The 24,057-nt window shown below is 43.3% G+C and overlaps 4 protein-coding genes across 5 annotated transcripts; 1 reads left to right on the plus strand and 3 right to left on the minus strand.

Annotated features, from left to right (window-relative positions):
• Window positions 1-3,155: 3,155 nt before the first annotated feature.
• Window positions 3,156-5,530, minus strand: rpl30 (ribosomal protein L30). The gene is made up of 5 exons (XM_086193593.1): window positions 5,416-5,530; window positions 5,250-5,300; window positions 4,627-4,772; window positions 3,862-3,992; window positions 3,156-3,256 (listed from the first exon to the last, which is right to left on the minus strand). The coding sequence occupies exons 2-5, from the start codon at window positions 5,268-5,270 to the stop codon at window positions 3,204-3,206; spliced, it is 351 nt and encodes a 116-aa protein (XP_086049719.1). The 5' UTR covers window positions 5,271-5,300; window positions 5,416-5,530; the 3' UTR covers window positions 3,156-3,203.
• Window positions 5,531-6,314: 784 nt separating this feature from the next.
• On the plus strand, window positions 6,315-11,428 carry LOC147240573 (uncharacterized). Its single transcript, XM_086193590.1, has 4 exons — window positions 6,315-6,470; window positions 8,205-8,678; window positions 10,859-10,912; window positions 11,001-11,428. The coding sequence occupies exons 1-4, from the start codon at window positions 6,380-6,382 to the stop codon at window positions 11,012-11,014; spliced, it is 633 nt and encodes a 210-aa protein (XP_086049716.1). The 5' UTR covers window positions 6,315-6,379; the 3' UTR covers window positions 11,015-11,428.
• rida (reactive intermediate imine deaminase A) lies at window positions 8,050-15,874 on the minus strand. Of its 2 annotated transcripts, none has more exons than XM_086193592.1 (6): window positions 15,749-15,874; window positions 14,917-15,022; window positions 14,621-14,675; window positions 14,450-14,518; window positions 12,365-12,420; window positions 8,050-12,055 (listed from the first exon to the last, which is right to left on the minus strand). In XM_086193592.1, the coding sequence occupies exons 1-6, from the start codon at window positions 15,811-15,813 to the stop codon at window positions 11,999-12,001; spliced, it is 408 nt and encodes a 135-aa protein (XP_086049718.1). In that variant the 5' UTR covers window positions 15,814-15,874; the 3' UTR covers window positions 8,050-11,998. The 2 variants fall into 2 exon arrangements, with proteins under 2 accessions (XP_086049718.1, XP_086049717.1); XM_086193591.1 differs by lacking the exon at window positions 15,749-15,874 and adding an exon at window positions 15,493-15,697 and having other exon boundaries at window positions 8,055-12,055.
• Window positions 15,875-16,951: 1,077 nt separating this feature from the next.
• Window positions 16,952-24,033, minus strand: stk3 (serine/threonine kinase 3 (STE20 homolog, yeast)). The gene is made up of 11 exons (XM_086193233.1): window positions 23,779-24,033; window positions 23,024-23,104; window positions 22,685-22,813; window positions 22,450-22,564; window positions 22,011-22,175; window positions 21,653-21,820; window positions 21,429-21,566; window positions 20,710-20,835; window positions 20,429-20,630; window positions 20,121-20,314; window positions 16,952-19,959 (listed from the first exon to the last, which is right to left on the minus strand). The coding sequence occupies exons 1-11, from the start codon at window positions 23,799-23,801 to the stop codon at window positions 19,801-19,803; spliced, it is 1,500 nt and encodes a 499-aa protein (XP_086049359.1). The 5' UTR covers window positions 23,802-24,033; the 3' UTR covers window positions 16,952-19,800.
• Between the last annotated feature and the right edge of the window lie 24 nt (window positions 24,034-24,057).

The raw sequence follows: 24,057 nt of genomic DNA on the forward strand, positions 1-24,057 counted from the left end.
AACTCCGTATGAAAAATGAATACAAGGACGGCTAACATCTTAAATAATAAACACGTCCATATTTTTCAAGGACAGCTTAAAAAAAGCTAAATAGCATTAGACATTCAACAGATCAGAAGCTGAAACTCGTTAAAAGCGATGAAATTATTCCGTAAAAGAGGATTTTTACCTTTTTCAACATCATTTTCCAGAGTTCAAAATGTTTTATAGCTAGCAGAGCATGCAACAAACCCATGTACCAAATCTGTTAAGGTACAAAACAGTAAATGATAAATTTCTTTCTTTCTAGTATGGCGTCCCTGAGAGATGTGCAGGATCAATCATGTCATGTGTGAGAGTTCATCCACCGAGGGTTAATCAGCGTGAACTCATTATTTGGTTTGTTTGTTCACGTTAGAAACATTCCACATCAAATGTACTTCATAGACCAGCTGGCTTTAAGTCGTGTGGTTAAGAGTTTCATCATCACTGCGAACAGAAGTAAAAACCAGACAGGAACGGAGGCTCTCAACAGGCTGCAGGTTGTGCTCACGTGATAATACAAGTCTATTCATATGAAATATTGTCCTGTATTAGCATGCGTGCATGCGTGTGTGTGTGTGTGTGTGTGTGTGTGTGTTGGGGGGGGGGGCATCTGCTGCACACGATCGGCTCATCTGGGATGATTTCCCTCGATCTGATTGGGAATCAAGACAACGGCTTAGGGATGCAGTGACTGGAAAAACTGGGCCAAATCATGTGATGGATGGTGGGTGGTTTATGTCTCTGTAGAACAACACACACACACACACACGCGCACACGCACACACACACACACACAGAGCCAAAAAGAATGACACGTAGGATTAAAGTTTAACATCACATCATGCCGCTTCATGATTCCTACATTTGACTGGATGACCCCTGGTAGCTGTGGATGCTCAGGATCCATCCTGGGATAGAGGAGCAATGTATTCTACTGCATATATTCTATAGACGCAGTCAGCTGGAAGGGAGTTAATACATGAGTTTTGCAACAACTATATATATATGTATGTATGTATGTGTATATATATATATATGATTTATAAATGACTCTGAATTTCTAGTATAAGGAGTGTGCTGTCAGGGGAAATGATGTACTTACAGTATATGCGGGTTCATTATTTTAGAAGCTTCACGTGTGACCCTTGAAGAACCTGCTAAACAAATCACTTGACCTCAATCGACAGCTGAATTTGGGGGAGCAGAACGACCTTAGACTGGCTGCACATCAGCGCTCTGATTTTATTGGTTACTTGTAAAGCTTCTCATGTCGGACATAAGAATTACTGTTGGCCGGCTGTGCGCAGCCTGAGATCTGCGAGTCTTGCTCAGAAGAGGTTTGAACGCTTGCTCCATGTACAGATGATAGAAGTGAGGTCATTGGGGGAACCAAGAGGGAACGTTCAAAAAGAAATATTGAGTTTTTGTCTAATTTGACTAACAAGCCGGAGTTCAAGAAGCACCTCACAGCTGCATCTTTGTCCCATTCACCAGAGCCGGAGCTGTTACCATGGCAACATCTGACTTCTAAGCATTTCAGTTGATATCTCGGATGTCTGTCAGCTTCACTTCTACTTTGACTTGCGTTGCTGTTTTAACATATTGTTTCATCATAAAGAATGAGATTGAATATTGTTTCTCAGCAACTGGGTTAGGGCCTGGACAGGTCACCAGTCCATCGCAGGGCAAACACATAGAGACAGACAGACAACCATTCACACTCACAGTCACACCTACGGTCAATTTAGAGTATCAATCAGCCTCGTCCCCTCTTGATGTCTTTGGACTGTGGGAGGAAGCTGGAGTACCAGAGAGAACCCACACAGGAACAGGGAGAACATGGAGACTCCACACAGAAAGATCCCGTGATGGAGGTGGGACACGAACCCAGAACCTTCTTGCTGTGAGGCAACAGTGCTGACCACTGCACCACCCGCTAACATAACACATAATTAGTGGGGAAATTCTTGTTGCACAGACCCACAGAGTTCAAATAAACATGGTTGCTTTTTCACATATTCATGTAATTGCAGGGATCACGTCTGTACCAGGGAAATGTTGGACTGGGGGGGGGGGGGGGTGTCCTACTATCATCACACATCTGGCAGCAGTAGCAGACAAGAGCCTTGGATCTTCTTTACCCCCCCCCCCCCCCCAACACACAACCACGCTGCACCCCAGCCCCCACCAGTGACAGGACAGCAGAATCGTGGCAACCCTGTGACCTCGGCAGACATGATGCAGAGCCGAGTGAAAACAACATTCTGCCTTGCGGGGGTGAATGCAACTGTTTATCCGCTTCTTCAGTTACATAACTGAATGTATAACAGTTACTTGACTCGACAAAAACGGCGGGACGTGTTCGACACACCCACAAGCACTGATATTTCTTCCCCTGCTACAAATATATTGATCCAAGATGAAATGCAGCAGTGAAAATGTTTATCTCCTATCAGAAGTCAATGTTGACAAGAGTAGGCAGCAGGGGGACATTTTGATCTACTTTTCCTATATTAATAACAGGGATGACATCCAGTTCAACTGGGAAGGAGTGAAGCAACGGCTCAGTTCTGGTTTCTGAAGTGAATTCAATATTTTTTTTCTTGGTTTCACGGATGGAAATCAATCAACAGGCCGCCCACTTCATCCGTGTCGTCTTAGAAATTCATCAGCATACAAGGTCATATACAAGAGTGGTGTAACATCACCCGTAAAGCCTCTAATATCTCTGCGATCAGCCCGTCCTCACGCCGTCACAGCCAACAGCTAATACAGCAGACGCTCATCGGAGCTTTACGTAAGTGAGAAAAAACACGTTCTCAAAGATCTGTCGTTGCATAATTTGGACATTTGGCGGTGAGTTGAGGTGGATCCTGGCGGTTTGGAGTCAAACTGATAATCCTGTTGTCATGCTTTGTTTCACAAGACTCCGAAGAACAAATTGTTTAGGATTTTATCTCTAGACTTGATTCTGTTGGGTGATAATACAAAGAGAGCAGAGGAAATCCCTCACAGACCCGAGCCCGCTAAAGAGGAGCGGTAACCTCACGAAAACCCACCAGGACGGTGCTGCTCCCTCCTGGACACTCGCTGTAGCAACACCTGGCTGATTCAAACAAAGAGGCAGACCATACTGTCAACACCAACTTTATTTATAACAAGGGGGTGGGGGTACAGCTCTACTGAGGGGGCTGCTGCTGGTCCGGCATGCTCCTGATGATGTCAGAATCGCCTGAGGAGAGGGGATCACAATTAAAACTGAAATTATTCAAGAACTGATGAGAGAGAAAGATCCAGGTGAGCAGGTCCGACATTCAAAGGACAAGTTCGATCGGTCTAATTCCCCTGTACCACGCTAAAGCACGTGGTTACCTGCAGCCCCTCGCCCCCCCCTGGTTTGAGAATGTAAATGATGCACACACACAATAGTGACTATTTTAAATGGTGTTATAATTCAATTGCTCTCATAGAAATTACAGTTGAATTAAGCACTTTAATATTTTTTTTTAACTCAATGAAATATCCTCAATGTTGCTCATGTCTGGACAAACTTTCCCGCATCATTTGTGAGAGTGTGCTCACTTGCACGTTTGGGTTAACCCTATCAGGCCACTGTCCACAGTGCGAACGGTAGCACGCTGCCTCGTTCTGACTGGGTAAATGAGCTGAGGCATGGCCAGTGCAGCCATGACCTCAAGTGTTCTAGTGTGGCCCTGATCCACGGTGACGTGTGATTTAACTCTGAGGCGCCAGAACCGACTCGATGCTTGTGGCTTAACAGCAAAAACTTGGAGATCAACTGCATTACAAAGTGTGGTAATTCCACGGTGGACTCACCAGGGTCAATGATAGCCAGCGTGCACACCCTGTAGTATTTGCCACAAGCAGTCCCAAGCTCAATGTTGTTCCCACTGTAGTGGTGGACACCAGTCTTAGCCAGCATGGCATAGTACTCAATCTCAGATTTCCTGGACAACAAAAGACAGAGCATAATGTGAGTCAAAGGAGCAGGTTCTCTGTGCTACACATTTAGACGAAGACTAGAATGACATAGGTCATGACTCAAGGTGCAGCAGAAATGTCAAGAACAATAGTGTGACTGCTGTTTGCTAACAGAACTACAGTCCCAATTAGTGTGGAAGCAGAACACCACTTCTGAGTGCTGACGTTGCAACAGATGAACACACAATGAAATAGAATAATAAACCTTCAGTGGTATCAACACACTCCAAAAAAGGGCATCATCATTGATTTTGCATTTCATCTCCATCAAACTACTAAGTTATTCTTTCTGACCAGCATGGCTGAATGTCTTTGTAATGACTAACTTCATGCCATCATTACCAGTGTGTATCCACAAACCCTTCTGATGACACCAACAATTCCCTCAAAGAGTTAATCTTAGTTATGGTAATAATGCAAAATCTTTTATAGGAGTGTCGATATAAACATACTGATATCAGGACCTGCTAGTCATTTAAATCTGATCGAACTTTTCTGATACAGCCTCAATGTTGCAGATCAGTTACATGGCATCATAACTCTATTAGTGCTCCTTCTGACCACAAATAAAAAATTGTGGTGTTCATCATCTTCACGTACCTGAGAGCAGGGCAGTTGTTAGCCAAAATGACCAGCTTGGCTTTCCCCTGGCGGATCATCTTCTGAGACTGCTTGTAACCCAGGACGTATTTGCCACTCTTCATCACCAGCTGGAGACGGGAGTTGATGGACTCCATGGACTTTTTCTGAAAAGCAAGAACGAGAAAAGTCAACAGGCGAGCTACGTTGCTAAGCTGCTAGCGTTACACATACCGTCAAAAAAAAATAAAATCATGGAATGCTGGGACTTCGGGATGCTTAGTTAGCACTGGCATACCAAGTCGTCTGAGTATCGAGGAAGGTGTTGTCATATTACTGACAAACTGCTTCTCACGTAACTTTAGCATAAGCGCCTGAAAATGTAACGACAGGGCCGGCAACAAATATTAGCCAACCTCGGCAAGAGGACCGCGAATTAGAATAGTATAAACAAGTTTGCTAAAAAAGCAGGGCCTGCCACTGCTTAAAAATATACTTGTATGACGGATTAGGAGTTATTGTGTATATTTTAGCTGCCGATTTAGCGAGTAGGCCCCGGGAGGAACACGTCCCCACGTGAAGCAGCAGCAGCAGGAGCAACCGCGGCAGCGCGTGCACGCCGGGGCCGAAGCGACGCCACTCACCGTTTTCTTTGCGGCCACCATGTTTGCGGTTTAAGTCCGGACCAGGCCAACCTGCGGACGAGACGAGGGAGAAGAGAACACGGTCGTTAAGCTCTGGGTACAAACGTGATGGTAAATGAAGTAATCATGGTAGTTTTTTAATCAGAAAACTCGGAGCTCATCTTACTGTGGGTTAACACCAATATGGCCTCGGAGTGAAAGGAAGTCCCGGCGTGCACTGCGCTGCTATGTCACGCTGGAGCTGCGCAAAGGTCTACTGCGCAGGACGGTTTAAGCTTAAATTCACAGAGTACATCTCATTTAGACGTCAGCTCTTTGTTAAGATATAAATTGATAGAACTAATCCACGAAGTACACACACACGTCCAAAAACATTAGGGAAAAGTATAAAATAATGTAAGGCTTAAAAAACATTAAACAGCCTGAACAAATGGAGTACGATAAAAGAAGAGATCAGAGCTTAAAACCAGGACCATAAACATGATCTTTCTCTCTTAAATGGGTTGAAGATTCAGACGTGATTGTGTCTTTTGTAGTTTCTGAAATGTAGGGTTCATACAGGCCAACTGTTGATTAAAACATGACATTGCATATTAAGATATCAGTAGGTAATAGCATCAGTGGTATTGGAATAAAATAAAAGATGCAACACTTTTAAATGAGATGAATATTATAATAGACAACAGGCTGTTATCGCGTGAGCGGTTTTTATTTGTGCACACTTCACCTACCTGCACTTGCTCACTTTCTCCACCCCGGTAGGTGGCCTCTGCACCCCGACTGAGTGATATATTTATGTTCCCGCGTCAGACACTTGGAAACAGCCTGAGTTACAGTAAACAACAAAAGACTACATTTCACCTGCGTGTCAAACTCCGTAGAAACTACAAGACACAAAACACCGGGACCTGCACTCACTTTTGGACGAGAATGATGCGCAATTACGCACGATATAGAGGAATTTAACCGGCCACGTCTTATTTTCTTCTTCTTTGGAAGTTCTGCTGGTCATAATTTTGACTTCTCGACATTTCCAAAGATATTTATGTCCGACTTCTTCATTGCAGCTCAACTCACTTATCACTTGTCAACTCTGAAGTCCGTTCAGTCTCCTGCGCGCAGAGGTCAGGATGGGATGCTCGACTAGTTCCCAAACTTCAGCGGTGGATACGACCAGACCCAGTGATAAACCCGGGGAGAGCAATGGAGCCAGCACCACAGGTGAAGCAGAGGAAACTTGACCTCTCATTGATGAACATCTGTAAAAAATATGTGGGAAATACAGACAAATGGCTTGGTATGGTGAGTAAGGTGGCGTTCACGGCAAGTGCAATATGCTAAACTCATATTTCTGTATGGAATGAAAATAGTTTCTTCTCTTAAAGTAATGTTTCAGTGAGTGAATCATCCTGGGATTTTCTCTGAGAAATGTCTGTCAGGTAGGCCTAGAATATCTACGTGTTAAATATGGTGTTATCATAGTGGTTGTCCCTCTCTATATAGACTTACTTACTTATTACCGTCAGTGTGCTTGTCTGGGTATTTTGTGTTTTTACATTTAAAGCCAGAGCTTCCCTGAGCACCGTGTCAATTGACATTATTTAGCTTTTGTTTCCTGGCTGTCCCGTGAGAGAGACGCAGGCATGAAAGCAGATTTGATGAGGGTCTACGGTTTCAGGAGGAAATAGAGAAGCTACTTTGGATGCTCCTCTGTTGAAGCTCAGGCTATGGTGTGAAATAACTGTCAGTCCAGGATGAACATGGGAACTTAACCAACTGTCCTGTCTGAGAGTGGCATTTTCTCTTTATGAGCGAATAAGCAACATTTGACTTCCTTCCCGGAGCATTAGGCCTTATTTCACACATCTCAAAAAATCAGACTGGTAAAGGATTGACTAGGAGGCACCACCTCCTGGCAAGTGTCTGCTCAATCTTTGCAATCATTGAAGAGATATAAGTGCTGAGTAACAAAGTGAAAACACGGAAACGCACAAGAACTCACATAGCAACGCATAAACACACATCAGCTGACACTCAGGGTTGTGCTGAAGGGGTGAGCTCAAGGTGGACTCACCCTGACCTCTGGCAAGCAGAAAACTAGTTTCCTGCACTCTTCTTTAAATAGCATCACATCACAGTGAGCTGGAGACAGCCGGGTTCCTATTATCTTCAACTTAGAGGTCAGATGGAAATCTGGATATTTTCTTATCTTTGCATATCACACCTGCTTGCTCTAACAGATGCTGTTTGTCACCGCCAAGAAAGAGAAATGACCTTATTGACCTGAGATGAATGCATTAAACGCTCCGGAGAGAGTCAGACTTTAGTCGGCATCTTCTGTCTCACCAATTATTTAACTGCAAAATAACCTTTTACATGTTTTTGACAGTCTCAAAGGTAAATGAAGGTAGAAGAACATCATGAAGCTGTTCCGAATGGAATCCAGTGAAATCTTTCACTTAGTGTTGATTTCAAATGAGCTCAGTGACATCTTGAGTGTGTGTCAACGCTCATTGGCTGCAAACCAAAACACATCAGGAGCAACTAACATCAAAAGTTAAGACTTCTGTGATCCACGCAAATACTTCAAATGCAAATCTTCAGAAACAGAAAGTTCTACAAGGAAATGCACAAGCAATTATTAACTTCGTGTGGTGCCAATGATTTTCACTTTTCAGTTTTGATCTTCATCATCTTCTTCTATTCTCTAATAATTTATTTTTTTCAGATTCAGATGCAGATACAGTAAATCAGTCATTTTGTCTACAAAAATAAGTGAAGTGATTGCTGTCACAGATTCATTGACTGGTGGTTCACTGCCTTAAGTTAGAAATAATCTGGAACATGTTTTTTCCCTACGTTATTCACTGTCTCATCAGCAGCAGCATTATTGCCCTCAATTAGTGGTTTTGATCTTCAATTGTAATACAATAAAACACCTTCTGTTCCTTTAAGGGGCAGCCAATGAGAATGGCAACGTAGCTGAGGATAGCGAGACTATCCCAGACCAGTCGTCTGCTGATGATGCAAAACCTGCAGTGGAATCTGCTGCAACATCTGTAGACAAGACTGAAGTGGCGCCACCAGCAGGGGAGGAGCTCCAGCCTGCTGAGGTCAATGCACCTACAGATGCTGCTTCACCTACAGAAACACAAACACCCCCAGGAGCACCTGCAGGAACAGAAGCACCCCCAGGAGCACCTACAGGAACAGAAGCACCCCCAGAAGCACCTGCAGGAACAGAAGCACCCCCAGAAGCACCTGCAGGAACAGAAGCACCCCCAGGAGCACCTGCAGGAACAGAAGCACCCCCAGGAGCGCCTGCAGGAACAGAAGCACCCCCAGAAGCACTTGTAGAAGCTCTGGCAGCAACAAGCAGCACCACTGAGACAACATCCAGCTCCTCTGAGCCTGCAGCTCCACAGCAAGGTCAGTTGAAGCTAAAAGAGTGGACACAAGATTTTTACCCACTATGCTAGTTTGCATTTACATAAATAGAAATTAAGTTGCAGTTTTAATCCAATTTTTGGAACCTCAAAATGTTTATAAAATCCGAGCCCCAGAAAAAACATGATTTTCCTCTGATTTTTATGAACATCTTTTGATGATTAGTCCAACTTTATTTCTATGAATGATTCAAGTTATCACCAGAACCAGTGTGACATTTTTTCATGTAAATGACACCTTGAGGTGAACGCATTTTAGACCGAACACTTTCAAGTTATGAAGCTCATAAAGATGCTAACCTTTGTGTGCTTACAAGTGCTCACCTCTCATCAAACTTGCTGTTTGCAATGATGGCTAATTGTGTCTTTCCCCCAAAGTTTACCACATGAAGTTTAGGTGTTTTTTTCTCTTGCATCGCTCTGTTAGTCCAAACACGTTTCAGAGTGCAGTCGTTTCTGTAGCAAGAATCTAAGCAGTCAATCGCCTCCTCCAACCAGCAGCTGCGCAGGTACAAACTGTCCCCTCTGTCCTCCCTAGACCCTCCACAGTCCCTCTGCAATAGTAACCAGGTGGTATCCAACAACACATTACATCAGCTTCTAATGAACACACCAGTGGAGGCCGCAGGAATGTACTCATAAGTCACATCTAGTTAGTTATTAGCATTTATGGAAGTGGCTTTTGGTGTGGACTGAATCTCAGGTTACCATCTCCCCCACTGACAGAGGTGCATCTCTGCTGAGACGGATCCACAGCAGGGATCGATGTGGATGCTCTTCCACTGTGTGAGGCTTGTGTACACATGAAGGGTACGTTACATGTCTTGTTGTAGAACCGAGTCCAGCTCAACAGCTGATCAGTTATTACCTGCAAATGACTGAAAAACTACAAATCACAGTAACTAAGTGGGATTCAGCATTGTCAACCAGGACGCTTCAGGGTCATGAGCAAACTTTGCAAAGCTGATTATTGTTAGTGCTCGTTTGTTTTAGCTCTGTTGTTAGGGAACAAACACTGAAAACGCCACGCCGGCCTTCTCAAACACCCAGGACACATCTGAACTTTGAAGCACATGGCTTCTGTCATTCTTGGAAGGAAAAACTAAACAGGACCCCTGTAGCATTAGTGGGTGGAACATACGATCCCGTCATGACTTTCCCCGACACTTCAGAGTGGCTGCAGGGCTGCAGAAAGATGGTTCCTGTGATCACCATTAAAGAAAAGTGTACATTTTCCTTTTTAAGTATTACATTTTTAGAAAAAGTGCAACCTTTCCTAACATCCTTGTCAATGCACCTGATGTGTGGGTGAATGTTGCAACACCACTGTACAGTGTGATGTCACAGTGGCTACTCCTGATCTGAACCCCCTTTGGTGTTGAACCTGACCCGCATTCAGGTTGACCACAGACCTCTTTGGACACCTTAAGTACCAATGTGTGTGTGTGTGTGTGTGTGTGTGTGTGTGTGTGTGTCACTAACACTGTCACCATCAATACTGTCTTATTAAGGTGCAATCTGATTCCAGAGAGAAACTAGAGCACGTCAACACAGATAGGACTTCCACTGGTGGTGAAAGATGTCTTCAGGCCTGCTGGGAGAGAGGGAGGGAGAGAGAGAAAGAGAGGGGGGGGGGAGAGAGAGAGAGAGAAAGAGAGGGACGGAGAGAGAAAGAGAGGGCATGGCAGCTCATCCAGTTCTGAAGCAGTCAAGTGTTTTTAGCCATTTAAAAGGTTTTAAACAGAACATATTCTTAACTTGTGGTACTGAGCGATGCAGAGATTCATGGTGGAGTAGAAGTCAACAACATAGAATTGACTTTAAGAAAATGAAGTATTTGGTTGCAGGGATGATCAATAATGTGGCTGTAAACAGTTTTATAAGAGGTACAAAACAACAAATCCACGTGAGAACGGTTCACAATTATCTATGAGAAACACCATCACTGTTGCAGGAGTTCAGAAAAAGTCATTTTTGTAAAATTCTCTGAAAAAAGATTGGAAGAGACAACAATCTGTTCACAATTTGTCAAAATGTGGGCGAATCTAATGAAAGCGATCCCTCAAGAAAGCTTAATACCACTTGCCTTGACCAGAAAGTGCATTTTGTTTTTTTACATAATTTGGGAAATCCGATTACAGCTGTTTGCATCTGTTCTAGCAGAAAATGCAGAAGCCACAGCGACGGACTCAGAGTGTCAACCAGAGGAGGCAACAGGTGAGTGTCCGTTTCAACTGAACGTCACGTTAAGCACACAACAATATTCGCTCCATTCTGACACACTTTCTCCTGTTTCTGTTTTTAGCTCCGAGGGAATGAATCCTCGTACAAGAGCTTTGGAAGTGACCGTCTGCATGCATGAGTGAGAGTGCGCGTGTGTGTGTGTAGGCGGGTGTAAGTAATATGTTGCCTTGTTGCCAAGATGCAGAACCCGTCATATCTCCCGTCAGTCAGGGTTTCTCGTCATCACTGTGCCTTCTTCCCTTCATCAAGGCTTAAATTTCTACTAGCAAACTGTATTTTACAACACTTAGGGGTGTGTTTTCAGAGAATCTCATCAAATTATCTATTTATTGTCTGTATAAAATTTTATAATAGATTATTTTGGAACATATTCTGCATGAATCCACAAACTTTCTTTTCTACAAATCCACATTACTATGTAAACCAAAGCCAAAATATTTGATTTATGGAATGAAGTTGTGTTTCGGCGGCTGGCTTTGACTTTATCACCGTGTCTGTAATAAATAGGACGCGCTGCTCCACAGTAGGACCCACACTTATGAAGATTGTCCGAGTCTGTGTGTTAGGATTGCGCTCTGGCAGCTGCAACATGCTGTGAAATGCTAGCAAAATTCAAAAGGCCACTTTAAAATTCATGTTCAACCCAGGTACTTTCTTTACTTCTTTGACTGAGGGTAACGAGAGAATATATTTGACATTTTTTAACTGAATAAGCGTTCAAAGTTCTTGGGTTTTCACTCATTTATTCATGTGTTAGTGAGACCTACCTTTTCCGAATGTATGTGAAATATCTATGTTATGAAAACAGAAAAAAGAGGAAGTTCCAGTGACATGAAGCTGGTCACTGTAACGAGCAAGCTGGTTAGATGAAGTGCTGGACTGATATTTAGGGTTGGGATTTACTGGAAATGGTTCAGCAGTGCAGTCGGTCCCCTGCAGAGGTCAGAGCCTCATCACGACCCGAGTTTGGTCTGGTGTGTGTTGTAAGAGATATGGCTTCCAGTTGGATCAGGTCCCGTGATGGTTGGACTACAACTTGTTTGCAACATGGTCGGTTAGTCAGGAGTCTGAGAGAGGACCGACGACTGCGACCGCCTCGATTTCCACCAGGCCGCCCTGAGGAGAGAAAGACCATATTTAGGGCGAACACAATAGTCCAACAAAGGACCACACAAACACACACACACACACACACACACACACACACACACACACACACACACACACACACCCAGGAGCTTTACTACTAACATTGCCTCAAGCCTGTTTCCTGTCAGCATTGCAACAATATGGATTAGCACCATTTCAGATGCCAGTCACAGCAAAGTCAGCTGCACACATGAGTGAACTTGTACCACACTACCATGAACTCTAAACCTTCCCCACATGCAGTATTTATATGAATCACGTCGTATTTGTACTCACTCTGGGCAGGGCAGCAACCTGGTAGGCAGCTCTGGCCGGGAAGTTGCAGCTGAAAACTGGAGGGAGATAAACAGACATGCTCAGATTTTAAGGAAAGCAAAGCTCAGAGGTTATGAGGTGAAATCTTCTGTGCATGAATGATTACATTAAAGCCTTAAGCAGTAAAAGGCCATAATAAGTACACATCAGACTCTCATGCAGCTATTCCTAAATGGTAGAAAGCCCCTGGGCCAGTCTGAAATATGGGAATCTTCTGCAGTCGAAACAAATGTCAGTGACAAACAATTCTGATAGAATAATTCTGAGTTTACCTCTTGGCTTTCTTTTAATTTTGAATTTTTGCTGCTAAGACTAAAACTAAAATCGACTAAAAGAATATTTTTCTACTTTCCAAAAGTATTCTTTAATCAATAATATACGACACAATCGCTTAACAAGCAGCATCTCAGGGAAATACTGAATTGTTTTCATATATCTTTAAAAAAAACACTTCTATTGGTATATTATTTTACTTATTACAAGTGAAAATCTTATTCAAAACTTATGAATGAATTTTATAATAATCAAGACAGAAGTTATAATTATGCATAATTATTAAGGAGTTGTTTTTTTAATCAAGCTACTGATCCACAGATGTAGATTTTACGAAAGTGAATTTCCAGTCTCAAGTTGTCCCCCTGGTTCGTTGAGGAGTGATTCATTGTGTAATTTACCCGGCAACTAATCTAATGAGCTGGAAGTTAATTGGATGACCATTCTGCGTGTCCTCTCCTTCGTCTCATCAGGGACAGAAATTTTTCCCTGTCTGCGGTTTAGTCTCAAGCCGACTTTGGAGTTCAGGCTTGTACCTGAGTCGAGGAGGTGGGGTTGTGTTACACCTGCATGGCGGCGGTTTCCAGTTACAAGTCACTGCAGCTTCCATTACACCTGCCTGCTGCGCTAGGAGAGGAAATGCCCCGGCTGAGCAGCCTGTGAGAGGACGCTCGAGCAGAAGAGCTGAGCAAGTGAAGAGCATGTCGGTGAAACCTGAGGCGCTTTGTCCTGCATGACCTCCGCAGGTTTGTAGAGGAACCGTCGCCATCACGCAGGGCGATATTTAGGACCTGGGTTAAAGTGACTGAACGTAGAAAGAGACATTTCTGCTTCCTCCCATCAGGAGGGTGCTCAATCTTGCTTGATCGCTCCTTAACATGCTGCAGAAATGCTGTTACAACTGTTTCAATCCACTAATAGCGCTTAATAAGAAAGAGGAACTGACCACAGATCAGTCCTCCATTCAAACACAACCGGCAAGGAGGCTCACTGTGCTGTAGTGACCTATTAAATACAATTGTTGGTATACAGGTGATTTGATGGCTCCAACACTGACTTTAACCAGCAGGTTAAACACTGCCCCCATGTGGCTGCTCTTATTATGACAAGCACATTTGATCAATCCCATCAGGACACAGGGACAGAGGCCATACAGCAGTCATTGGAGATTTCTTTTTTTTTTTTTTAATTACCACGAAAGTCCAAAACCAACATGTTCTTGTGCTGCAAGACCATTTGCTCGCTTCCTTCACCCACAGTGACTCAAATGTTTACTTACTTTTCATTCTTTAAAGACACATTGTGAGGATCTTTCACGGCTGAACTGTGTGAGGTTAACTGCAGGTTAACAGCTAACTCTTAGCATCACCGCGGGTTCCCTCAGATGAAAGCTAATGGGATTTTTTTTCTTTTACTTTATTTTGGTTTACTGCAGCCCCCCCCCCCCCAAAAAATAAGATCCGTAGTGAACAAAAGTTTATGAAAATTTGAAGTTTTGTTTTGCATGATAATCTACACAAATGAACACCACTTTTATGACATTTAAAATGTTAATGAAATGGTTAGAGATGCAAAGCTAACGTTGCGCTAGTTGCTGCAGCGCCTCCACTTGAAATGTGATGTTTCTGACTTTAAATAGAGAGGGTAACTCGTTGGGGTGGACCACAGATGGAACAAGTGATCTTGATTTTGTTGAGAATAATATTCATATTAATAATAAAAGCAATATCACTGCATGCATGTACACCTCTGGGCGGGGAAGTGTTGACTTACATGTCTTGTAAACTTCATTGACGCTGTTGAAGTCTTTAATGTCTGCGAGAAGCACAGTCGTCTTCACCACTGAAATGGAAACGACGCGTCAGGCGGACTGTTTGTTCCACTTCATGGAACATCAAAAAAAAAAAAAAAAAAAACACCATACGAAGAGTTGTGATCGCTCACCGTTGCCATAGTTACAGCCAGCAGCTTTGAGGATCTCCCCCATGTTGATGAGAGCCTGGAAAATGATGACCATTTTTAACCTGACCTTTCATGTCAATATATTTAATTTATTGTGACTTAATAACATGAAGATGAGAACTGTCACAGGTTTCTTTCCCCTGTGAATGCAACATTTATTGAGGTGAATTTGAATTTTGGTAGATTCTGTGTTGTGTGGTATTTCTGAGAGGCTCTTCAAAGAGAATAAAGGCAAAAGTGCTTTGAGGAAGTGTTCAAACGTGGTCGGTGGTCATCACCTGCTTGGCCTGAGCCTGAACGCCTCCATCAACCAGCTGTCCGGACGCCACATCCAATCCCAGCTGACCCGAGATGTACATGGTTCTGTCCACAACCACCGCCTGACTGAGGCCAAAGCGCGTGCGCACACACACGCACACACACACGCGCACACACACACACACACACACACACACACACACACACACACACACACACACACACACACACACACGCTTCATTAAAGGTGCATTTCTCTACATACGATTGTGAACTCTGAGTCAATCCTTACACAATTCTTAAAAAAACATTAACAATTGTGTCATTATTTATTTCAACTGAAGTTTGCATAGAAAAACGTCGTGATTGCACACATTTGCATGCATCATTAAAGAGAACATACGTAGTTAAATTCAGGAATAACTGCCCTTTGACTTCCTGGACGTTCCTGAGTTAACTCCGCCCACAGACACCCAATTGGCCGGTACAGGAACACCCACCATTTGTGTGTTGCCACTGCAGTTGCAACTGATTAAGTGTTATCTTTTTTTGAATAAATAAATAAATGCTAAAGAGCAGGACTTGCAGGACTTTACCTGTATATTCCCTGCCTGACGGGAGCTTTTGGCGTGTAAGTGATCTGCCGACGAATTGTTGCCATTTTGTTTTAAGGAGATTTCCTCTTTGCGGCTGCTGTGCTGAAGGTTCAAGTCATTGTGAGGTCGAGTCAAGCAGCTTTGAGCTCACCGTCCACCTACGACCCGCCCCCGAACAGATGTTCAACGGTCCTCGTGTGTACCGTTGAAACGTCACAGCACCTGGTCCCGTGTTGCCAGATCGGAGATTTCTCACCTGTAGGGGCCGATAGCAGCGGGGGCTGCTGCGGTGTGGACGATCTTTCTGCTGAGAGTAGACATGGTTCCTCAAGAAAGTTCACTCCGACCTCTGTAAGCCGCGGACTGGCCCTGAATGCAGATGGAAAACAATGGGACAAGTTTGCCCTGAAGACGTTCTTTCAGACGGGATTTTTCTCATCAGGGACAAGTTGGCCCTGATCGTTTTCTGGCCTCCGATGACAAATCGGAGGAGGTTGTGGTTGTGGTTTGGTTCAGGTCAGAATAGAACCTTTCTAAAGGTTTGCTGATAGAATACTGGCCTCCAAGGGAAACCACCAAGTTGTGCTTTTTTTTTTTTCTTTCAGCAGAGCTTATCCTTCTCACAGAGAACAAATCTTTGCCAAAGAGAACGGAGGAAATCACATGAAGAAGTACAGTCTATAAAGCAAAGTCCATTGGAAGTCTTCTTCTTGTCTTGTTTTCAGATTTTTAGACAGACACTTACCTTGTTAGAAGACAAGTCATTGGTTAATTTTAGATATCACATTGATTTAGTTAAGATTTGGTGAGAAATTGAATTAAAAATGTTGAATCAAGTTGTGAAATGTAGGCCTTTTTTGTTGTTTTCTGTCAGAAAATTTTAAGGTCAAACTTCTCCCTCACACTGCAGGTCACTGAGGTGTTTTGGAGGTCAGGTGATGACGGACAAACAGAGACTAAGTCCAGGTCATGGTCATTAACCAAGGCGGACATAAAACTTCCACCAAAATTTGACACCTCTATCAAATTTATGGTGATTTTCAGATTTATTTACTGCTAATTTTTAGGTTTTATCTCAGTCTGTTTACATTTAGACAACGCAATCCATTACAAAGGTTTAGCAAAAGAAGAAGATTACAGTCGAACCAATGTAAAGCTTTAACCACGTGGAAGACCGCCTGACAGAAATCATCGGGAGCAAAATTCTCCCAAATAAAAGACATAGGAATTTGCTGCCGTAAAATTTATGGCTGAATTTTTAGTGGAGGCTTTTCCGAAACCGCCTCCCAATGAAAAACAACTGCACCCGTAGTGAAACCGTTACGGTAAAACAGGCGTCCTGCCATGTGGTCATTTGGTCATTTGCTCAACCGCAGGTTCAAGTCTCCATTTATGAGGTCAAAGATAAGATAAAACACAATGGCACAGAGTTGACGGTTGACTAAAAGTAACTTTTATTGTTTCTTGCAGTTTAAAACTTTATAAAGGTATTACAAACAAAACAGGAAATAAATTAAACTGGTTCAAACATAAAATGCTCAAAGTCGACTCTACGCCCTTGTCATTATTCCATCAAATAAATGAAAACAAAATCATATAAACGATATATATTTATATATATATATATATATATCAAAAAGTGATATCAGATAACTATATAGCAGATTCCAAGCAGAACCTTTACAGAGTAAATAGTTTCTCTTTCAAAAAAACAAAAAAAAAAACTATCATATTAACAGTACTTTTAATTGTGCAGGTAAAACAATGGTGTTTCACTACAGCAAAATAATAAACATGCTCCATTGAAAAATGCACAGAAAATTAAGTTACATGTAGTTGACAAGGGGCAAAAACATAAACAGCCGCATTAGCTTTGATATATAATCCAGTCTTATAAAGGAGCTTCAAACACATTTAATAAATAAAATCTGAATGCTTGTACGTTGCCAACGCAGCTCAGCGTGAAGATTAGCGAGAGACCGTGAATGAATTTTGCGTAGTTACAAACGAGTGTCCTGAAGAAGAAAAAAAAAAACAACAACAACTTATAGGCATGACCAGTCAAAGGGAGAGAAAACACCGATTTAAAATTTGGACTCGGGATGTTAAAAGTGAGCTCCTTCTGGCTACACTGCTCATCAGATGGGATGTAAGATAGTTAAACAAGTGTGTAGAAGATTACGTGTGTTAATCCAATAATTAAAATTAAAAAAAAAACACTTAATATGCAGAGTGTATGTACGGTCTGATCCACGCCAACAAGACTGCATATCAACATTCATATGTAACAGCAACCTGCAGATGTACATGCGTGTAGTAGGACAGAATGCATTCAAAGGGTCGTTAGAAGCACGTGTGGGGGGAAAAAAAAAAAAAAAGTCCCAGCAGAGGAATTTGCTTCCTTCACGTAATACCAGGTTATTCAACCATCGCCGCGGTTTACCGCCAGCACAACTCTGCACCTCAAACCTCGCCCACGACGCCGACCTGAGACGAGTCGACGGTTGTGAACGAGCAACAAAAGCACAAATCCTTCACCGATCAGACGTCACTGTAACATTCTCACTTATATTTGCTGAGGCAGGAGAGAAGCCTGAAAATGAATTCTGAACGCTGCTGAAAGTCACATCTGTCCGAGTACCATCGTGACTCTGAAGTTCTGCTGAGGTGGACAACTTTCGTCTCTGACATCCTAAGTGCCGTTTTCATCCTCACTTTCATGGTTCTTCACATCTGCGTGAAACATTTTAGAGATCAATCTCGATCGGTGTGGAACAATCAGAGAAAATGGCAGGAAGTATATGAGTGGAATATTTTAAGACTAGAGAGCGAGATAATTTATGGAATGGTTTCGCTTCTATGGAAATTATACAGATTTATACTTTGGAATGAATTTAATTTAAGTTTCCATTCAGGTCACCAGGCAAGTGAAAGGCTTCAATTGGGAGCAGTGATCAGTTGCCGATTTCCCAACAAACTGATATTGGTCCTTGAAGCGGTGCCATTCAAGGGTTTGTGAGCCTTGGTTCCGTTTTTCAGTCTGGTGTGTTCTCATCCGTTTGAGTGGAACTATTGCATCATCAGTGGAGGTTGTGCATGACGGCAGTCACATGCCTGGCGGAGCCGCGTCTGCACCTGCATCTCAACCAGTGACGACAGGCGAGATGAGCTAAACAACCGAGACTCAATCAAAACCAGGATTCATTCATTTCTTTGGCTCACATCCAGTGATGCAACCCTGATTGGCGGACCTCTGACCACACCTCACATCTGCTGGACTGCAGGGTGTGTGTGTGTGTGTGTGTGTGTGTGTGGGGGGGGGGGTACTGGACATGTTACAGTTCACCAGAAAAACAAAGCGTTTTTCGGTTCCTGACACAAACCTGATCTAGGGGTTCTTCTAGGTGAGAACGCTCGGGACCGTTCAAAATGAGGATCATTAACAGGCACTGAACCAGTTCCATGTCAGTGGGAGAAGCCTGAGAGGGACGAACAACTGTCATGAGGCACTAAAATACAGGAAGTCCTTCCATATCAGAACGGAAGAGAAAAATGACTAATGATCATAAAGACAAATGAACTAACCTTCTGCTCCACAAATAAAAACCATGCACAATCATTTCTAAACTTTCTGAATGAGTTCAGCCGTCCTGACAGATATTTCCTCGTGAAAAGGAAACCAAGTGATGACTTTTTATATTGCTGTTTGTTGTTGTTTATGAAAGCCAACTATTTTAAGGCATTTGCAACTTAAATTTTGATTGTCTTTGGTCATGGACGAACCTCCACAGCTTTTGTCGCAGCTATTTCCAAACTAGTTTCTATCTCATATTTACAGTCAAAGTAAAAAGTCAGTGACCGCACTGCTTGTAACCTCTCTGCTGCCGGAGGATGACGTAGAACAGATCCTTCTTGACCTCTGGAGGCTCTCCAGGGGATTATCTGTGTGACGTGATAAAGGGGAGATTCATTTTTTTAACTTTCTGGTTGCCAAGGCTTGGTTCTCGCAGCGCCATTCATGGAAACAAGAACTGCAGGAGCAAACATGAGAACATTGAGGAACAGCATCCAGATAAAAGCATGGAAACAACACAGGTGAGTGTGGAATCCAGGAGCTGAAGTCACTCAGGTAGAACCATCCAATTTCACAGAAAACCACTGAATCCAACTGGTCCATCCTTGTCTGCAGACCAAATAGCAGACCAGCAGCAGGCCTCCAACAAGAGTGATGTCTCAGCTCTTCTGAGTCACTTAAACCTGTTTTGTCTTAATGCTGTCTTTTGGGAAAATCCAGACTAGAGTCTGGATTTAGAAGTTCTGTTGCCGTCGCTTCTTGGCGTCCATGGCATCCAGGATGGGCTGCCTCTTAGCAGTGTAGCGCTGTCTGAGCTCTTCGATCTCCCGCTCCATCATGGGATCCAGGGCACTCAGACGCATCTGCAGTTCCTCAAAATCCAGGTTTTTCAACTAGGCAGCGAAAAAAACACAGAGAGACAGGAGTGGAAAATGGATGAGTCATATTTAGTGTTGTCTCGTTGCTAACTTTGACAGAACTGGCGTCCATTTATTCTAAGTATAATAATTTCCATTTACTCCAGCACAGCAAACTCATGGAGAACATTACTCACAAAGTCAAAGTCTCCATCCTGAGGCACCTTCCAGTTGTCGGGGAAGATGTTCTTGGACTGCAGGTGGTAGCTGGGCTGTTCCTGAGGCTGGTTGTGGTTATAGTTCTCCTGCTGCTGCGCTGCCTTGTTGGAGTCCTGCTTGTCAAAATAGTCCATGAAGGACGGTCTAATGGGCTGCTGGGGGGTGGCGTGCCCTGCAGGCCAGGAGGGAGGACCCGGGTTTAACAGTTTAACTTCTCAGGTTGTTATCCTTTTTGCACACAGAAACATCATTCCATCTTTAGAATAAAATTAGTGTGTGCACTCACTCCTCATCGATCCCCGATCTTCTTCCTCCTCTTCCTCGTCACTGTTTATAACCATGGTGCCCAGGTCGGACTCCAGCATGGTGCTGCCGTGTTCGATCATCGTCTGTGCCCCGTCACTCATGGTGCTGGTGGCCCGCATGGTGCCTGCACCCTCCGAGCCTGACTTCACCATGGTGTGAGAGTCCACCTCTGTCTCCTCCTCCTGACAGACACGGGACACTTAATTAGTCTTGCAGTCGCCAAATGAAGCTACTGTGTGTGTGTTGGAGTCCAGTGCATACAGAGTTGTCGTCTTCCTCCTCCAGCTCTCGCTGCTGCTCCTGCTGCCTCTTGGCTTTCATCTCCATGGCCTCAGTAATCAAGTCTCTCAGGATGGTGACCGGCTTGGCCTGGCTGATGAACGGATGCTGGACATTGACAGGGAAAAAAGTATTCACCAATTTCCAGGTAATGCCAGCATGTCTACATGGATTGCAGACGTGTGCGTCAGGGAAAATATCTGATAGGTTTCCTTTCTTTCTCTTTTGCACTGAAACCTCATTGCATGCTGTGAGACTTTGGCTGCATGGAAACCTCCAGCCAACGTGCATACAGACACTATCTCAGCTGACCACCATGTTCATGCTTGGCTTAGTAAGCTTGGCTACATTAAATCACATTTAGGGCTTTGAGTAACTTCTCCCATCCAAGTTTTGATGCTGAGCTTCTAGTGAGTGATGCAAAAGACACTTTGAAATCCTACTGGTGCACTCAGAGCATCCAGACCAAGACGAGTCAGTCGTACCTCCACTTTAAAACATCAGTGCGGTCTGTATGAGATTCGAAGAAAACGTGTTATGGTTTTTTTCTTTTTAGTCATCTGAATATCGTATGCCAGAAATCTGATTTGGGCTGGCAGTCTACACAAGGTGTTTTACACATAAACTAAAGTATTGGTAGAGTTTTGCTTCCTCCTTGAAGTTCTATTATGACAGGTGTATGTCTCATTCTGTCCTATTACCTGTAGGAGCTGTGTGGCTGTCGCCCTCTGCTCTGGATTCTTGACCAAACACTTCTTGACAAAGTCTGTGAAATCATCTGACCAAAGCTCCGGCTTTCTGAACGTTGGAGGAGGGTTGGTGGGGATCATGAAGATAGCCTGGAGGGTCACAGAAGGTTTTCTTAGTACCACAAGTCTGTTTAAAGCAAGTCGACTGACTCTTCTTAAAATACATTTACACTCACTCTCATTGGGTGGATGTCTGCGTAGGGAGGCTTGCCCTCGGCCATCTCTATGGACGTGATACCCAGCGACCAGATGTCAGCCACACAGTTGTAGCCGATCTCCTGGATCACCTCCGGGGCCATCCAGAAAGGAGTGCCTATCACAGTGTTTCTCTTCGCCATGGTGTCCTTCAGAGGAAATATAGCTCATCATAATCACTCCTAACCACGCTTCCAAATAAATGTATAGACTCACAAAAAATAATAATAATAAAAAATTACATTTTGTAGTTGTAGTACACAAATAATAAACTACTGTCAGCAACTACTTCTACTAGCTGTCCTGCTGTTGTCCCCATCTCCTTTATTAGGATGTTACCGTTAGTTGTCCCGCAACTCCGAAGTCGGCCAGTTTGGCGTGTCCCTCGGTGTTCAGGAGGATGTTACCAGCCTTGATGTCCCGGTGAATCTTTCTCATGAAGTGAAGGTATTCAAGACCTTTCAGCGTCGACTTTAGGATGGTGGCAATCTCATCCTCAGTCAGCTGAGAGGGTGTGTTTGTGTGTGGGCAAAGAACCAAGAAGTAAGAACATGAAAATATAATCATCATAGCCAAAGGGTAAACATTGGCATTGCTGTTTGTTGAATTGCTTTTAGCAGAATAACACAAAAATTACCTGGCTGTTTTTTGTTTTGTTTTTTTGTAAATTTGGAGGAGCACGAGCCAATTAAACTTTTGGAAAAATCAAAAGCCAAATGCAATTTTTCTAATCCCCATTTGATTCAGCAGACAGCTGGAAATCTAAGTAAGCTCCTACCGTTTTGTTACGCAGTCTGATGATGTCTGAGACAGAGCCGGCTCCACAGTACTCCATGACGATCCACAGGTCCGTGTTCTTGAAGTAGCTGCCGTAGTACTTCACTACATAAGGACTTGAAAGAAAACCAAAGACAGGCAACGTATAAGACAGACAGAGTCGTAGCGGCAAACGGAAAAACAAAAAAACGTCTGTAGTAAATAAAAGCGAGGGGAAAGGTGCGGTCTCCGCTAACCTGTCACACTGCTGCATGATGGAAATCTCCTTGATGATCTCCTGCAGATCCGACTCCACAGGAACCTGCTTGATGGCAACAACCTGTCCTGACTCCTTATGGATGGCCTTGAACACGCTGCCATAAGAACTAAAAACCACATTAAAAGAAAAAAGAATCCAAGTCAGTTTTATATCAAAAAGCTTTACTTTGTTAACATAAAACTGTGCAATATAAAAAGTATCTTATTGTTGTGTTTGCATCCACTGATGGAGGGAAAAGAGTCCTCACAGGCAACCTAGTCACCGTCAGTCCTGGAAATAAAAGTTAGTCACCATAGGAAAAACAAGAACTTCTTACCCTTCACCGAGTTTCTCCAGAACATCAAACACTTCTTCTGGTTGCTTGGTCAAACTGTCTTCACTAAGCTTTTTCAGCTTGCTGGGGGAAAAAAGTGGAAATCAATAATAAATAAATAAATAAAGAATTTTAAACTTTGGCTGACATTCTACTGATGAAGCAACTGTTCTAAGCGTTGGGAATGATATTACTTCATTTCTACTGAATATTCAAGCCTCCAGACCAGGAAAACACAACATGGATAACATACCGGTCAGCTTTACTTCAATATGTTCTTTGACCAAATAAATAAATAAATAAATAAATAAAATCCTTAGATTATTAATTTGGACAATATTCTTATTGTTGGCGATGTGATCAAAACAATGGACAAAACGCTTATAAAAAGGAAACTATTTTGTCCAACGGGGGCGTCACTGATTCGTTAATTCATTTGTAGCTCATGCTGTCATGATACCGCAGACCTAAATGTCCCCTGACGTTCTGAGGTATTAATTTAGACAACAAGCAAGACTCAAAACGAACCAGAACAGGAAGGTAGTCGAGCTTTTCACAACTGTTATTTCGACCAAGACGCCACTGACAAGACATCTACGCAAAGTCCAAAGTTACCAACATAACGGCAAAAGAGAAGACAAGCAGAACTATCTGTTAGCCGCAATCAGCTAGTCGTACGACGGCTACCGCCTACGTTAGCTAGGCTAGCTAGTTAAGAGCCTACAATCACGCTTAACACCATTTAGATGAGCACAAACCTTTTGGGCGCAGATGGTTCCATTGTTTACAACGTCAATGAATAAAAAGGCAGATTAATAGCAGTGGTGGGTTTGGTCAAAGAGTCACGATGTGAACATTGTCGAGAGACTCGTTGTTGTCGAAACTAATGGCAAACCAGCTGAGACTTCGTCTGCCTGTCAATGGGCGCAGTTTCACCACAGCGTCCCCTGTCGGTTGGAAGGAAAAAAAAAGGAAAACAAAAACAAAACACGGTGTCCCAAAATAAAACACATCACCTCAAATAACTCCCGTAATGA

The sequence above is a fragment of the Aulostomus chinensis genome, chromosome 22 (genome assembly GCF_037954235.1).
Source record: "Aulostomus chinensis isolate RoL2024-O1b breed Wild chromosome 22, RoL_Achi_v1.0, whole genome shotgun sequence".
NCBI lineage: Eukaryota > Metazoa > Chordata > Actinopteri > Syngnathiformes > Aulostomidae > Aulostomus > Aulostomus chinensis.